General features: G+C 39.9%; 1 protein-coding gene across 5 annotated transcripts in view; it reads left to right on the plus strand.

Annotated features, from left to right (window-relative positions):
• Positions 1-17,735, plus strand: part of ABCG2 (ATP binding cassette subfamily G member 2 (JR blood group)) — a 141,861-nt gene that overhangs the window by 87,596 nt on the left and 36,530 nt on the right. For all 5 annotated transcript variants that reach the window (XM_017895929.1, XM_017895930.1, XM_017895927.1 and 2 more), the window contains 4 exons: positions 6,890-7,110; positions 12,487-12,546; positions 13,204-13,318; positions 13,898-14,050. In XM_017895929.1, the coding sequence (XP_017751418.1) occupies positions 6,908-7,110; positions 12,487-12,546; positions 13,204-13,318; positions 13,898-14,050 (531 nt within the window). In that variant the 5' untranslated portion in view covers positions 6,890-6,907. The remainder of the gene's footprint in view (positions 1-6,889; positions 7,111-12,486; positions 12,547-13,203; positions 13,319-13,897; positions 14,051-17,735) is intronic.

The raw sequence follows: 17,735 nt of genomic DNA on the forward strand, positions 1-17,735 counted from the left end.
ATTTATTATATTATAAAGGAAATATACATTTATAAATAAAATTCCCATTTGTAAAGGTGTCTCTCCAAGATAGCTTTTTTCACCTGAGAGGGACTTAACTGCATACCAAGGCAGCCCTTATTTACCATACCTTTCCTCCCCATCTCTTCCCTTCCCTTGCCGTGACTTGTCCCCAGAAACCTTAAACCCCTTTTTCTTTAGCCTGAAATTTGTATGTAAGTCTTAATCGCCGGGCATGGTGGCTCATGTCTGTCATCCTAGCACTTTGGGAGGCCGAGGCAGGTGGATCACCTGAGGTCAGGAGTTCAAGACCAGCCTGACCAACATGGTGAAACCCCATCTCTACTAAAAATACAAAAATTAGCCAGGTGTGGTGGCGGGCGCCTCTAATTCCACCTACTTGGGAGGCTGAGGCAGGAGAATTGCTTGAATCTGGGAGGCAGAGGTTGCAGTGAGCCAAGGTTGCACCACTGCACTCCATCCTGGGCAACAGAGTGAGACTCTGTCTCAAAAAAAAAAAAAAGTCTCAATCATCTGGACTTGTCCTAGAGTCTGATTTGTTTATGAAACTTCCACACTTACTTGTGTAAGGAAACTTTTTTTTTTTGGTCATATTAACCTGTCTTTTGCCAGTTTAATTTCTAGGGCCCCAGATAGAGAACCCACAGGGGAGATGGAGAAGGATTTTTTCTTCTCTAAAGTAACATTTAAGAAAACCTAACAGCGATACATTGTTGCAAACTGAAGACCCAAGGAGGGTGGGCAGGTTTGTCATCTATAAGAGTCTTGGTTGTGGTTCTGATTTAACAAAAGTTCATCCCTCTCAAAACCTTAACCTTTGATGTCCCCTCTGTCATTGCCTCTCTTATCCAAACATGGCTCCCCAGGGTTTTTGCAGTTACCTCCCCGCTAGTTCTTGCTTCCACACTTGCCTCTCCCTTCTGTTATTCTCCACTCAACAAAGTGTTCCTTTATTTATTTATTTACTGAGACAGAGTCTTGCTCTGTTGCCCAGGCTGGAGTGCAGCGGCGCGATCTTGGCTCACTGCAACGTCTGCCTCCGGAACTCAAGCAATTCTCCTGCCTCAGCCTCCCGAGTAGCTGGTATCACAAACGCACACCACCATGCTCGGCTAATTTTTGTATTTTTAGTAGAGATGGGGTTTCACCATGTTGGCCAGGCTGGTCTCAAACTCCTGACCTCAAGTAATCTGCTCACCTCGGCTGTCCAAAAGGCTGAGATTACAGGCGAGAACCACCACACCTGGCCTAACCCAGAGTGTTCCTTTATAAACATCATTAGTGTTGTGAGCCTTTCCTGATTAAAAAGCCTCAGTGGCTTCTCACTGAGCCCTTCTGTGATGTGGTTTCTTCCTGTCTGTCAGGAATCAGGCTGTGTTCTCCAGATCACTGTGCTGCCATAATGTGGAGGTCCTAGAGCACCTAGCCAGTTTAACTCTGAAACCACCATGCAAGGAGGCTTTGGGCCTGAATATAATCAACACAGGACCTCTCAGGACAAATCTGTCAAATTGGAGATAACATGAAAGCCCATGCATCAACCTTTTAAAGGCAATAAAACACCATAATATCTTTTAAAGACGAGATACAATTTATGTAAGTTAAACTTCAGATTTTGTGTTCCTTTTCCTTTCCGCTGCTAAGTTTGTCACAGTCGCCTGACAGTGATTTGACTGCTCAGGATTGTTATCTTTTGAGATTAACCTCAGTAAACAGTTTAAAGAGGTATGTAATTTATGCAACATGCCCCATGGCTATGAGGTAGAGTGCATCTTCCTATACTAGTGGCATCCTAGGGAAAAAAAAGGAAGAGTAGAGTCTGGAATTCTCAACTTGAGGCTATCTTGGCTTCTACCAACATATGCAGTAGTTCCAGCTGGGCAGGTGGCAGGCTGAAGACTTTAGGCTCTACCTGTGTACTTTTTTTTTTCCTATTCTCAGTTTTCATTCTATGTAAATGCTGTTTTGAGTTGCGCAGTTTGAGCTTTCTAATTGTAAAGAGTCGTCTATGCAATTAAGAGTTTGATAAAGAGTAAAACAAAAATTGAGAAATATGGTATCTTTAATGCAGATTATCATTTTTATAAGAGAGTACCAGCATATATTGAAGACAAATGGTTAAACTTCTCAAAAAAGTAAAAATGCACCGGGCGCAGTGGCTCACACCTGTAATCCCAGTGCTTTGGGAGGCCGAGGCGGGTGGATCACCTGAGGTCAGGAGTTTGAAACCAGCCTTGACTACCATGGTGAAACTCCATCTCTACTAAAAATACAAAAATTAGCTGCGCATCATGGCATCTGCCTGTAATCCCAGCTACTAGGGAGACTGAGGCAGGAGAATCACTTGAACCCGGGAGGTGGAAGTTGCAGTGAGCTGAGATCATGCTATTGCATTCCAGCCTGCGCAACAAGAATGAAACTCCATCTCAAAAAAAAAAAGTAAAAACATGGCCTTGCTAGTTAGAAAGCAACAAGAGAGGCAAGGTATGAATAATATAGGTAGACCAGCAGGAAAGGGACAGCAGAGCTGGGGAAAGAATCTCCATATGCAAAGCCTTTCTGTCTTGTTTGAAAGGGCTTTTCGAGTTGGCTAAAATGCATAATCAGGCCAAATAACATGAATCGGCTGGGATCAGGTAAGGTGTAAAGCCATTTGGAGGCTTCCTTTTACTTAAGATCTTGGCAGGGGGTCTAGGACACAGAAAGAGGAAAAAAAACCGGATTAGCATTAGCTAGTACTCCACAAATAAGGAAACAGCAACAGGTGGGAGGTTGATTTTTGTTGTAGGGGCATCTCGTCGTATGATGGGGTATTTTCCTTGATATAAAAAGATGATGCTAATCCAATGAGACCAGGACACATGACCAGAAAGCTTCTGACCATAGGGAAAGACTGGTGTTTGCTTAAAGGTAGTTGTTACTTTTAGAGAGTTCCCTAAACCCAGAATACTATATTAATTAGAGACTGGGCACTTTGAGATGAGTCTGGTGCTGAGTTTTGGTATATTTTCTTTATTTAATCCTTACTGTATTTTTTTTCTTAGAGTAAGTGTATTGCTCCATATTGGTGTTAGAATTACAGTTTGTTTGTTTTTTTCCTTTCTTTTTGGTGTAACGTGCTTCAGCTTGATGGTGTGCCTTGGTTATACCTGTCTAATCACTTGGTTTGTGACTCATGAATGACTAAGGCCCTGCATCTCCCTGAGGAAGATTGTTGGAATCCTGGCCAGGAATGAAACAGCTCCTGAGTAATGTGAATTACACATTTAACCCTATCACAATAAAGGCAAACTCTTTCTCTGCACGCACTTCTAAGATTGTGATTGTATTTATAAGTGTTACTCTCTGTCTTGTATGGGCATGGGTGATCACTCTTTCTTGGGTACTTTAGCTCCAGTTGTTGCCTTTTATTTGTGGAAACCTCACAAAAGTGTCTTTAAAATTTCCATCTTGAGTCAGTGAGCTATTTAAATTCAAGCAATAAGTTATTTAATACTCTTAAGAAGTCTTTAGAGAAGGTTAGAAAATGTCCTCAGTGGCTGAATGAACATCAAATGGGGATGGCAGTAGGAGAAGTGATTGCTAGTGTTGGAATTGGTGTATTTTGGTTTCTGAATATATGGGGAGATGGTTTAAAACCTTTTTAAAGTAAAGGTGTGAAGTCCATACATTGCAGTTATCTCTAGAGATCCCTGGGGAATTGCTTCCAAGACTCCCCTCGAACACCTAGATCCACATATACTTAAGTTCCTGATATAAAATGGCATAGTATTTGCATATAACATACATGCTTTGTTCCATATACATTAAATCATCTCTAGATTACTTATAATACCTAATACAATGTAAATGTTATGGTAATAGTTGTGATACTGTATTGTATAGGAAATAATGATAAAAAAATTCTGTACATGTTCTGTACAGACACAGCCATCCATTTATATTTATTTTTAAATATTAATTTTTTTTGAGATGGGGGTCTTATTCTGTCACCCAGGCGGGAGTGCAGTGGCGTGATCTCGGCTCACTGAAATCTCCACCTCCTGGGCTCAAGTGATCCTCCTGCCTCAGCCTCCCGAGTAGCTGAAAATATGGGTGTGCACCACTATACCTGGCTAATTTTTTGTATTCTTTATAGAGATGGGGTTTCACCATGTTGTGCAGGCTGGTCACGAACTCCTGCATTCAAGTGATCTGCCTGCCTTGACCTCCCAAAGTGCTGGGATTACAGGCGTGAACCACCACACCTGGCTTATTTTTAAATATTTTCGATTTGCGATTGGTTGAATCCTCATATGCAGAACTCAAGGACAGGGCTGCTGCCTTCTCTTTCAATGCTTCAAAAGAATAGAATTTTGGCTAATTATTGCCATTCATGTGTTCACAGATTAAAACGCAGCCATGTACCTTGAATTTGCTGGGTGTCAGTCTTTAAATGGTTTTTACTTTTCCAGGCTCCAAATGAATAGACTTGTAAATATGATATGTTTCTGGATTACAGAAACAGTTATTAGGAGATACTTTTGGTTTTTGGCAGTTTTATTATGATATGCCTAGATTTGTTTTGTTTTGTATTTGTCCTCTTCGGTGTTCCTAGGGTTTCTTTAATCTATGGCTTGATAGCTTTGTCAGTTTTGGAAAATACTGGCCAGTATTTCTTCAAATACTGATTCTAAGTACACATTTTGCTACATTTTCTCTCCTCTCTCAGGTCTAAGGTTATGCTTATGACAGAGCTTTTTCATCTTATCCCATATGTTTGTTATGCTCTTTTATGTAGTTCTCATTCTGTTTAATTAGGAGGTTTTTCCCCCTTTCATGGTAACAATTTTCATCATTCATAATTTTCATCCTGGATGTTTTCTGTATACTAGTGTTCCAGTTCACTAAATTCTCTTTCCTAATTTGTGTCTAAATTAGGAAAGCTGCTGTTAAACTCATCTATTGAATTCTTAATTTTCATTTGTTTTTATAAATCTTGGTTCCTTGGTGAGAGTCTGTCTTGTAATTTTCTTAAACACGTCAATCTTTTGTTTTAATGTCAATGTCTGTTAACTCCAGTCTAGATTACTTGTGGGTCTCTTTCCATTTTCTCATTTCTGGAACATCAGGTTCTGTTTTTTGGCATGCCTGGCAATGTAAAATTTTTTTTTCATTATTTTTAAACTTATGATTCGTGAATCAGGCAGCCCTCAGAATCACAGCAGATTCAGAAAGATTCCCGATGCCTGGCAATTTTTTATTGAAAATCTGGATGATATCTTCTTAGAGAGTGGATTTAACCTTCTTCTAGCAGTCTGAGCAGATCGTCTTGATTGAGTAGAGGCTGGTTTTTTGATTTGTCCATATTCCCAAAGCATAATGCTTCTGGGATCTCTTTCCAGGGCTCCTCCTCTGCTAGGCACTTAACTCCAACAAAATTTTGTCTCCCAAGTGCTGACAGATGACAGACTGCTGAGATATCTGCCCAGAAATAGTAGTGACTTCAGTAAGCAGACTCATTTCTTCTAGCAGCTTCTTCCTGCTTGGTTTGTCTGAGATGTGCCCCAGGTGTGTACAATTTTTGTGTGCAAATACCCACCTCAAGAGGAAAGGGCACGCAGAATGCAGAGTTTGTTTCAGTGCTTCAGTCCCTCCATTCCATGATTTTGGTTCCTCATGTCCCGGCCGCTTTGGTTGCTTTTATCAGACGGAACTCTTCAACATTTCTTCTTACTTTTTTTTGTCTACTTTTGTCGTTGTGGTTAGGAGGACTGTTTGTTTGGAACAGCAACTCCATCATAGGCAGAGAGAAAGTTCGTCATGGATTACTTTGACTTTTAAAAATTAAAACTGCACTTACTGAAGTTAACATTTCAAACCTGTTTCACAAGCTGTTAAGTTCATCTTAAGGTCTTACTCTAATAAATCTTTTTTGAGGCCTTTTGTAATTTGTTTAATGAAATATTTCAAATTTTATTTATACATTTAATATTCTTTTTTGTTTTTTACTTAACTTTTGGTTTGACTTACTTAATGATTTTCATACCTAACTGTAAATCTCCCTAGAATTTAAATATGTTTGTTAATTAAGGAAATGATTATGTAATTGCAAACAGTTTTGTAGTTTACCTTCTTTGCTGATTGACGGTGCATAACAACTTCCGACATAAAGTCTGGAGCTGTAAATTCAGAGAAATGTCTCCTGTTCCTGACTGCTTGACTAAGCCCCTTTTGATAATAATGATGCTATAAACTCTGCAATTTAAAAAAAAAAAGAGGTTATTTTCTTTTTTTCCTTTGTTTTTGAGATGGAGTCTCGCTCTACCGCCCAGGCTAGAGTGCAGTGGTGCAATCTCTGCTCACTGCAACCTCTGCCTCCCTGGTTCAAGCCATTCTCCTGCCTCAGCCCCCCGAGTAGCTGGGATTACAGGCTCACGCCACTACACTTGGCTAATTTTTGTATTATTAGTAGAGACAGGGTTTCACCATGTTGGCCAGGCTGGCCTTGAAAAAAAAATACAGAGGTTCTGATGATGATCATGTAGTCTGTCCCTGCATTTGACTTACATGCTTTTCAAGCCAGACAATTCTAGCCCTCATCCATCCTTTTCCTGCTTTATCAGTTTTTAGAAATTTTCATACTCTTCCTATTTACTTATTAGGACCCATTTGACATCTAATTGGAGTTTATGCATTCCAAGTTGTGCCTGTCTTCCCATTTATATTTTTAGGATGTTCTTATCACAATGGCATGGGCTGTTCGTTGGAAATGAAGCTACTCATTGCCACTCATTTAAAAATTGACTTGTTTTAAATGTATTGTCACCTAGTGTTTGCAATCTCATTTATCTGGACTATCAACTTACTGTTGTTTTTCTGTCTACAGAAAGATAAAACTCTCCAGATGTCTTCCAGTAATGTCGAAGTTTTTATCCCAATGTCACAAGGAAACACCAATGGCTTCCCCATGACAACTTCCAGTGACCTGAAGGCATTTACTGAAGGAGCTGTGTTAAGTTTTCGTAACATCTGCTATCGAGTGAAAGTGAAGAGTGGCTTTCTACCTTGTCGAAAACCAGTTGAGAAAGAAATACTATCGAATATCAAGTATGTACATGAACTTGTAAAAGACAGCTTTTAATTTACCAGCTTTTAAAACCTCACAGGTTTTGCGTATTTCCAAGAAAGTGGCTATGAGCATTTTTGTAAAAGTCTTTGCACAGTTATACAGACATATGCTTTCATTTGTTTTGGCTAAACTAGGAGTGAAATAATTGGGTCACATTTTAGGTATATGTTTAACTCTCAAAGTAACTGCCAGAGTTAAAAAAAAAAAAAAATGTACCGCATGTGGCCGGGTACGGTGGCTCATGCCTGTAATTCCAGCACTTTGGGAAGCCGAGGCAGGTGGATCATGAAGTCAAGAGACCGAGAACATCCTGGCCAACATGGTGAAACCCTGTCTCTACTGAAAATACAAAAAATTAGCTAGTGTAGTGGCGTGCCGTAGCATGGTGGCATGTGCCTGTAATCCCCTCAGCTACCTTGGGAGGCTGAGGCAGGAGTATGGCTTGAATCTGGGAGATCAAGGCTGCAGTGGGTGACGATTGTCCCACTATACAAATGGGTGGCAAAGTGAGAGCCTATCTCAAAAGAAAAAAAAAACCATACTTTGTGAGGGTATTTTTATTTTGCTTATCTTATCTTTTAAAGCTAGTAGATTAATAACTTGATGTAATAGAAGTCTCATCTGCTCGAGGCGTCACATTTTTTTTTTTTTTGAGATGGAGTCTCACTCTGTCACCCAGGCTGGAGTGCAGCAGCACAATCCCGGCTCACTGCAACCTCCACCTCCCAGGTTCAAGTGATTCTCCTGCCTCAGCCTTCCGAGTAGCTAGGATTACAGGTGTGTGCCACCACGCCCAGCTAATTTTTGTATTTTTAGTAGAGATGGGGTTTCACCATGTTGGCCAGGCTGGTCTCGAACTCTTGACCTCGTGATCCCCCCACTTCAGCCTCCCAAAGTTCTGGGATTACAGATGTGAGCTGAGCCACCACGCCCAGCCACGCATTTTTTATGGTCAAATGGCGTGCATTTCAGTAACAGATGAGTTCATCTTTACTGCGTGAATAGAACTGTGTTCCCTCCCAGGTTCATAAAAATGCAGTCAGATATTGCAGTTCTTTCACATTTTAGTTGAAAGGTCATCAAGGGTGGATGTTCTTGCTGCTGGCATTTCCTGTTTACGTATCCATGAGAAAGGTGATGCCTTTTTAGGCTGTAGTATTTCCAATCTTTCTTCTATCTGCTGGCTCCAACTCTAAATACAGTTTCTGGGGGTAGATGAAGGGCTGCTGTCACTTATCTTACTTTTGATTTGTGTTTGATAGCAGCATCACCATTCAGATAGTCAATTACATTCTAAAAAAGCTGATGAGAGTTTTGATTTTGGTTTTTCCTCCGGACATTTTGTAATTTCACTTCTAGAACTAAGTCACTATAACCTGATTTCCTCTGTGGGAGGAAGAAGATAAAACAATCTGACCATGAGAATTTAAAAGTTGTGATTCTTCTGTCTTAGGAAAATCTTTCTCTTATGCTTGTTTTCTCCATACCCAGCATTTGAGCTTTCCCTCACCAACGCTGAAGATCTTATGGAAAAAAATTATTCATTCCCATAGATATGTGGATGTCCTGTTATTTTAAGATAAATTCATTATACTCTTGAACAATTTTTAATTAATAATGTATTTTGAAATGATTTCAAATTTATTTATTTATTTTTTAGAGATGGGGTCTTGCTGTGTCACCTAGGCGGGAGTGTGATGGTGCAATCATAGCTCACTATAAGCTCAAACTCCTGGGCTCAAGTGATTCTCCCGCCTCAGCCTCTGGAGTAGCTAGATGCCACAATGCCTGGCTAATTAAAATTTTTTTTTTGTTGTGGAGATGGAGTCTTTCTACATTGCCCAGGCTGGTCTTGAACTCCTGGGCCCAAGTGATCCTCCCACCTTGGCCTCCCAAAGCACTGGGATTATAAGCATGAGCCACCACACGTGGCCTGATGTTAAATGTAAACCTTGCAGGAACATAACCGTTTTCATTCAGGTTCTCGCCAACATTTCACTGCATTTGTTCTCATCACTTTGTCTTTTCATGTTCCCATGGTCATTAGTGTTTTTTCTGAACCGCGTGAGTGCAGGCTGTCCACATGGTGCTTCCTTCTCCCTAACTCTTCCAGTGTGTGTGTTCCTGAAATAAGGACCTTCTCCTATATGACTACTCAGACATTGTCCAGGAGCAGCCAAGGGGAAATGTAGCCTTGTAAGGAAGGTCGTGGTAGGTCCTCAGGGCCTTGGGTCAACCATGCCCCTCCCATATTTGACTGCCTACCATATCCTGTCTCTTCAGTCTCGTTCAACATGGTATTTTCTTATCTCATCTCATCCCTGGTGATGTTAAAATTGATCACCTGGTCATGTTGATGTCTGTCAAACTTGGCTATAATGTCACCCATTCCCCTTGGTAATTGACTAGTGTTATGAGGGGAGATAAGCTGACATTATTCCAGAACTCCATTCTACATTAAACTTCAACTTCAGTCCCCGCTGGATGACTCCTGCCTGAATCAGCCACCACTATCATAGTTGCTAAACGTGATTTTCTATTTTCGTTATCTCTTAGTTTGTTTTACTGAAAGGAGAAACCTTCATCTATCACCAGTATAGAGTCATGGATTTGTATTTTATTCAATTAATGCATTATTATGTTTTACCTTCATACTCTTATTGTTCCTGATTTGGTCAGTGGGAGATCTTTCAAGGTGGGTTCTTCCTTCTCTCCGTCTCTCATTCTTTGGATATATCTCCTCATTCTTTTTTTATTTTAGTATTTTATTTTATTTTATTTTTTTGAGACGGAATTTTGCTCTTATTGCCCAGGCTGGAGTGCAATGGCATGATCTTGGCTCACTGCAACCCCCAGCTCCCGGGTTCAAGCAATTCTCCTGCCTCAGCCTCCTAAGTAGCTGGGTTTACAGGTGCCCACCACCATGCCCAGCTAATTTTTTGTATTTTAGTAGAGACAGGGTTTCATCATATTGGCCAGACTGGTCTCAAACTCCTGACCTCAGGTGATCCACCCTCCTCGGCCTCCCAAAATGTAGGGATTACGGGCGTGAGCCACCGCGCCCGGCCTCTTTTTGTAATTAAACAAATTTTATTAGAGACAAGGACTTACTTTGTTGCTCAGGCTGGAGTGCAGTGGCATGATCATACTTACTTACTGCAACCTCAATCCCTTGGGCTCAAGTGATCCTGTCACCTCAGCCTCCCGAGTAGCTGGGACCACCAGCACATACCACCACTTCTAGCTAACTTTTAAGTTTTTTGTAGAGATAGGGTTTCACTATGTTGCCCAGGCACATCTCAAACTCGTGAGCTCAAGTGTTCCTCCCACCTTGCCTCATTCTTTGAATATTTACTTGGCATGGCAAGCAATTTCAGACTCACTGTGTACTTACCCTGCCTCAGACCTAGTATCAGCTGTTGATTTTTATGGAGGAGATATTTACAAAACCAAAATCTGGGTGTTTAAAATGCTCATTGCTATTGGGATGTCATTGCTTCTAGGCTTTTTCAGTGGAGTGAGACCTAGAGAATATATATATATGCATATATGTCTACACACATGTGCATACACATACATGCATAACTTAAAAAAAAATTACCTCCCATGTGCAGGCGCATACAGATCTGGCCAAAGCAGGTAGGAGGGGAGCCGGGGGAGCAGTGGTGACCATTCCGGCAGCACCCTGGGAGTTTCCATCTTTATCTTTCTGTGGCTGTCTTTGTATATGGATTAAAACCTATGGCTTCTCATTAATATCTCCAATTCTGATCTGAACCCTCAAGATTCTGTCTATATTTCCATGTTTGTAAAATCTCAAAAAGTGAAAAATCTAGCTCTAACTGACTAGAGAGGGTGGGAGATTTATATTATGGAATAAGAAAATCAGCAAGTACATTAAGGATGTACGTTAAGGACGTACTTCCTGATTTTTCTATTCCATAATATAAACAATCTCCCCACCCGCTAGCTTTCTCTTCTTAACTTTTGTTTTTTTTGAGACAGAGTCTTGCTCTGTCGCCTGGGCTGGAGTGCAGCTCGGCTCACTGCAACCTCCACCTCCTGGGTTCAAGTGATTCTCCTGCCTCAGGCTCCCAAGTAGCTGGGATTGCAGGCGCCCACCGCCATGCCTGGCTAATTTCTGTATTTTTTGTAGAGATGGGGTTTTGCCATGTTGGCCAGGCTGGTCTAGAACTCTTGATCTCAAGTGATCCACCCGCCTCAGCCTCCCAAAGTGCTGGGATTACAGGCGTGAGCCACCACGCCCGGCCGAATTCTCCTTTCTCCAGTTCCTTATCTACTTATCATTCTACTTGGTATCTTTAGGATAAAATCAAACTATTTGCCATCTTCTTGGGTCTCAGCATAGTCAACACTGCCATAATTTTTTCCACTTTCCTACTCTATCTGAATATTCACTACCCCAGACATCCACTTTGTTTGAAACGTTCTTAAGTCTGTACCACGTCTTCATATTCTTAAAGGATGCCCCTACCAAAGTGATGTCTTCTGCTTCTAAACTTGGAATTTTCTAGTGTATTTATCTGACTCTTAACAAGGAAGAAAATGATCTATCTTGAGGATATATCTTTTACTTTTCTAAGTGGATTAAGGCTTTTTTTTTTCTTTCAGTCATGTTTTCTTTTTATCCTGAAGTGCTTTATCCTAGCCTCGATTTCTACTTAGATGTTTCTTGGACTGATTAGATTTTAGCAGTGAGAATACTTCTGCCAGTATTCCACAAATTAGCGACTTATTAATTGTGTAGAATTTTACTAGGTAGCAAATGAGATCACTTGAAGATACAGTACTGATAATCAAACGGTACTCAGAACATGCCATGTATTTCACACTGTGTTAAGAGCAGTAAGTGTAACAGAGATGTTTCATAAGAATCTGTTAGTTATTTCAAGGAACGCTGAATGTTGAATATCATCTTCCAGAAAATATAAATGGGTTAAAGAATAAGTGAAAGGAATTTAGAGGAATCTATGCCGTTTTTCTTGTAGGACTTGACCAGTGATTACCATCCATTGTATATTACACATCAAATCAACAATCTTTTTTTTTTTAAAGTAGAGACAGTGTCTCCCTTTGTTGCCTAGACTGTTCTTAAACTCCGGAACTCAGGTAATCCTTCCGCTTTGGTTTCCTAAAGTGCTGGGATTACAGGCCTGAGCCACCATGCATGGCCTGTTTTTTGTTTGTTGGTTTGTTTTCTTTAAGAGTTGGTTTGTGCTTGTTTTCTGTTTATAATGTCATCAACCTTCATTGAGTATATTCAGTGCAGACCCTAAATCAATAGAACCTGACCTAAAGTGGAATAGTAAATCAGTCTGTTTTTGTGTTTGCAGTGGGATCATGAAACCTGGCCTCAATGCCATCCTGGGACCCACAGGTGGAGGCAAATCTTCGTGAGTATAAGAGAGTATAAGTAAGCTTCTTCTGTGCACTTTTAATGTGCTTTTAAAATCCACTTTTGTGTGTGTGTAACCAGGTATTTATTGAGCATTTGCAATGCGTGTCAGGTCTGGTTCTAGGTGCTGTGGATAACTGTAGTTGTGTGGTTTTGTCCCAAGGACCAGGTAGTCTTATTAGGTTAGCTTTACTAATAGGACTTGATAAGGTGATTGACATGTAGCAGTTGACCATGTTATCAGCTAATAGGGAGGAAAAAGAATGGGAGAATGTTAAAAGTAGGGAAAGGGAGCAGAAGATGTAAGTAAAGGCATGCGTCTTAGATAAAAGAGCACATTGCCTGTGTTGGTACCTCCAAGGTCAGACAGCTGGGAGGGCCATTTGGGAGATCTGTACTTTATCAGCCAATGGTGTCTTGCTTTATGTTTTGGGGCTTTATTGTAATGTACAATGAAAAGAGAAAGATGAGAATTTTTAAAAGCATAATTTTAGTTAAACCATAGAATTTCTTGACCAGTTAGTTTTCTAACTAAAGCAGAATTTGGATTCAAAGTAGCCATGGAATATATAACCTGTGTTGGAGGGAAAAAACCCCACAATATATATATGCTCTTATAGGTTATTAGACCCACAACATATACGTCCTCTTATAGGTTATTAGATGTCTTAGCTGCAAGGAAAGATCCAAGTGGATTATCCGGAGATGTTCTGATAAATGGAGCACTGCGACCTACCAATTTCAAATGTAATTCAGGTTATGTGGTACAAGTAAGTATTAGTGGGTTTGCATTTTCTGTTTCCTCTGTTTCTATATGGGTAAGTGCTTTGGCTGATAGTTCAATGTGCTTCCAATTGATTATGTGACATGTTCCTAGAACTGACTTCCTTTACAGCAGCTTTTCTTAATTTCCCATAGATACTTATGTGAAAAGGCAGGGAGAATCTGGAAGATGGCCCTTGTAAGGACAGTGATACCAATTCTCATTTTTCTATCATTTCTAAAAGATACTACTGTTATCCTTTTTTTGCCTTTCCTTCATCTTTCTTTTCCCCTAGCTTAGAAAGATATTTTAGCAAATCCTTGTATGAAGCAATCTGGAAGTGTCTGCTGGTAGTTAACATAATTACTTGCATTCTATTTGGGTGTACAGATAGGGGGCGAAAATGATTATAAGCAGGCTTTGCAGACATCTATGGGGTTAACTGTCATTTGCAGAACTGCAGGTTCATCATTAGCTAGAACTTTACCTTAGTTACGTTATTTTTGTGGATTATGTTACATATACTAAACAGTCATGGTCTTAGAAAAGACTCATTATGTCTCATTAAAATGCTATTTGCCTTAAGGATGATGTCGTGATGGGCACTCTGACGGTGAGAGAAAACTTACAGTTCTCAGCAGCTCTTCGCCTTCCAACAACTATGACGAATCATGAAAAAAACGAACGGATTAACAGGGTCATTCAAGAGTTGGGTCTGGATAAAGTGGCAGACTCCAAGGTAATGTGGAGAAACTGAAAGCATCGTGATCAGCATAGATAGGACCTGATTCAGAGGTTTCCTGTAATGTGTATGGTCAAAAGTGATTGCTTTCCATAACAATGAGAAAAGCAGCTTGTTACATAATATGAATGTGGAAATTAACCTGGAAAAAAATCTTCACAGTGTTTGAATTGCGCACCTGAAGTGATGTGGTGTTGTATGTGAAAGTGTTCCTGCCCTTTCCTTATGCTCCTCCCCCAACTTATGGCTTAAGTCACGTCTCATTCCATATCTGCACTAGCTTTTCTTCTTCCTCTTTTTCTCTTCCTCCTTTCAGTCACTCTTCCTCCAAGGGACTTTGTTCCATTGCTATTGAGGTATATTTCTGGGATTGATAAGTGATGAGAGTCCAAGGTTTCTTGCTCTGTATCAGCAGTCCCCAATGTTTTTGGCACCAGGGACTGGTTTTGTGGAAGACAGTTTTTCCATGGACCAGGGTAGGGCAGATGGTTTTGGGATAATTCAAGTGTATTACATTTATTGTACACTTTATTTCTATTGTTATTTCATTGTAATATATAATGAAATAATTATACAACTCATCATAATATAGAATCAGTGGGAGCCCTGAGATGGTTTTCTTGCAACTAGATGGTCCCATTTGGGGGTGATGGGAAACAGTGAGACATCATCAGGCATTAGATTCTCATAAGGAACACACAATTTAGATCCCTTGCACGTGCAGTTCACAATACGGTTTGTGCTCCTATGAGAATCTAATGCCTCCACTGACCTGACAGGTGGAGCTCAGGCAGTAATGCAAGCATTGAGGAGCGGCTATAAATACGGATGAAGCTTTGCTCACTCACCTGCTGTGCATACTGGTTCCCCAGGAGTTGGGGACCCCTGCTGTATATATTTTAGTTTGCTATAATTTGGCTTCCAAAATTATATTTGGTCAAATTAGGATTTATTTCTTGTTTGTGTAGTGTGTTTTTTTATAGCCTTTCTTTTGATGGTTTTGTCTCTCATTCCCTTCCTCCTTCTCTGCCTCTTTTTCTTCTGCCAGATGTTTACAGACTTTTGTATGCGAAGCTGTCTTTTAGGTTCTAGAGATACAATTGTGGGCAAGAGAGACAAAGTAACACCTCCTCTTGTGGGTTGGAGAGGATCGTGAAGAAAAAAAATGAAACGAATGAATGAACTTTACAATTGATTAATAGGTATGGAAGATTTGCTGAGAAGACATTTGAAGCTTTGGGTGAAAATGAGCTTTTTGCATTGTAATGCCTATAATGTAATCCCCTGTGGTATCCCTTACTTAGAAGCAATGAAGAATGAGATGTTCTAATGGTCTATACTTCATATTATGCTTTCTGACAGTCTTCTGTTCAGGGTGTTTTACTGTATTTTGTTTGGAAGAGTAACTCTGAGATGCCACCATTCACCACTTATTTCTGCTTTATGAGTGATTGGGTTTTCTTTGCTTCGGTTCTGTTTATTTATTTGATTTTGTCTTTCCAGTAAGGTGGTTTGTTCCACTCTGTTCTTTACCTTCAGGCAGCCATTGCCCTATGTTGCTTGTTAGGATTTCTAGGGAAAACAGACTGTGAAGGCACAGCTATTGACTTCCTAGTTTATTTATCTAAATGATTGAAGCAATACATTTAAAATATTTACTTTTTGTGAAATTTTAAACATAACAGAAATGTAAAGTGAATTGTCTGATTACTATAGTAATTATATGGTTAAAGTATAATTAATATAGTAATAAGACTATTAATATCATTTACATAGATTTCCCAGTTATTAACCTTAGGTATATGGGGTCAATTTGGGAAGCCTCATGGTAATTAAAAAGGTGTTAATACGGTATGAGAGAAAGTGAACTTTCCTAGCTACGGAGCCCATGCTTTTACTGTAAGTCCACCTGGACACTGGGAGGGGAGAGAGTGTTAGATGGCTAATACATTATAGTTGCTTTCACATTTTCTTCTCCTGACTTTATCTCCCTTTTTAGACTGTGATTTCACCATGTCACCTATCTTTTAGTGTTCTGAACTTCAAACTAAATATTTGATTCAGTAAGGAACAACCTGTTAACAGCAGTTGCATTTTTTTTTTAAATTTTATCTTTTATTAAAGTTCTGGGATACATGTGTAGAACCTGCAGGTTTGTTACATAGGTATACATGTGCCATGGTGGTTTGCTGCACCCATCAATCCATCATCTACATTAGGTGTTTCTCCTAATGCTATCCCTTCCCTAGCCCCCGACACCCAGACAGGCCCCAGTGTGTGATGTTTCCCTCCCTGTGTCCATGTGTTCTCATTGTTCAACTCCCATTTATGAGTGAGAACATGTGGTGGTTGGTTTTCTGTTCCTGTGTTGGTTTGCTGAGAATGATGGTTTCCAGCTTCATCCATGTCCCTGCAAAGGACATGAACTCATTCTTTTTTGTGGCTGCGTAGTATTCATGGTGTATATATGCCACATTTTCTTTATCCAGTCTATCATTGTGGGCATTTGGGTTGGTTCCAAGTCTTTGCTATTGTGAACAGTGCTACAATAAATATATGTGTGCATGTGTCTTTATAGTAGAATGATTTATAATCCTTTGGGTATATACCCAGTAATGGGATTGCTGGGTCAAATGGTGTTTCTGGTTCTAGATCCTTGAGGAATCACCACACTGTCTTGCACAATGGTTCAACTAATTTACACTCCCACCAACAGTGTAAAAGCATTCTTATTTCTCCTCATCCTCTCCAGCATCTGTTGTTTCCTGACTTTTTAATGATCACTATTCTAACAGGTGTGTGATGGTATCTCATTGTGGTTTTGATTTGCAGTTCTCTAATGACCAGTGATGATGAACTCTGTTTCATATGTTTGTTAGCTACGTAAATGTCTTCTTTTGAGAGGTGTCTATTCATATCCTTTGCCCAATTTTTGATGGGGTTATGTTTTTCTTGTAAATTTGTTTAAGGTCTTTGTAGTTGCTGGATATTAGCCCTTTGTCAGATGGCTAGATTGCAAACATTTTCTCCCGTTCTGTAGGTTGCCCGTTCACTCTGAAGATAGGGTTCTTTTTTTTTCTCTCTTTTTTTTTTGTGTGCTGTGCAGAAGCTCTTTAGTTTAATTAGATCCCATTTGTCAATTTTGGCTTTTGTTGCAATTGCCGTCAGTGTTTTAGTCATGAAGTCTTTGCCCATGCCTGTGTCCTGAATGGTATTGCCTAGGTTTTCTTCTAGGGTTTTTACAGTTTTAGGTCTTACATTTAAGTCTTTAATCCATCTTGAGTTAATTTTTGTATAAGGTTTAAAGAAGGGTGCAGTTTCAGTTTTCTGCATATGGCTAGCCAGTTTTCCTAGCACCATTTATTAAATATGGAATCCTTTCCCCATTGCTTGTTTTTGTCAGGTATGTCAAAGATCAGATGGTTGTAGATGTGTGGCATTATTTCTGAGGCCTCTGTTCTATTCCATTGGTCTATATATCTGTTTTGGTACCAGTACCATGCTATTTTAGTTACTGTAGTCTTGTAGTATAGTTTAAAGTCAGGTAGTGTGATGTCTCCAGCTTTGTTCTTTTTGCGTAGGATTGTCTTGGCTATACGGGCTTTTTTTTGGTCCCATATGAAATTTAAAGTAGTTTTTTCTAATTCTGTGAGGAAAGTCAATGGTAGCTTGATGGGGATAA

This window comes from Rhinopithecus bieti, unplaced genomic scaffold (genome assembly GCF_001698545.2).
Source record: "Rhinopithecus bieti isolate Rb0 unplaced genomic scaffold, ASM169854v2 scaffold_28300, whole genome shotgun sequence".
Classification (NCBI taxonomy): domain Eukaryota; kingdom Metazoa; phylum Chordata; class Mammalia; order Primates; family Cercopithecidae; genus Rhinopithecus; species Rhinopithecus bieti.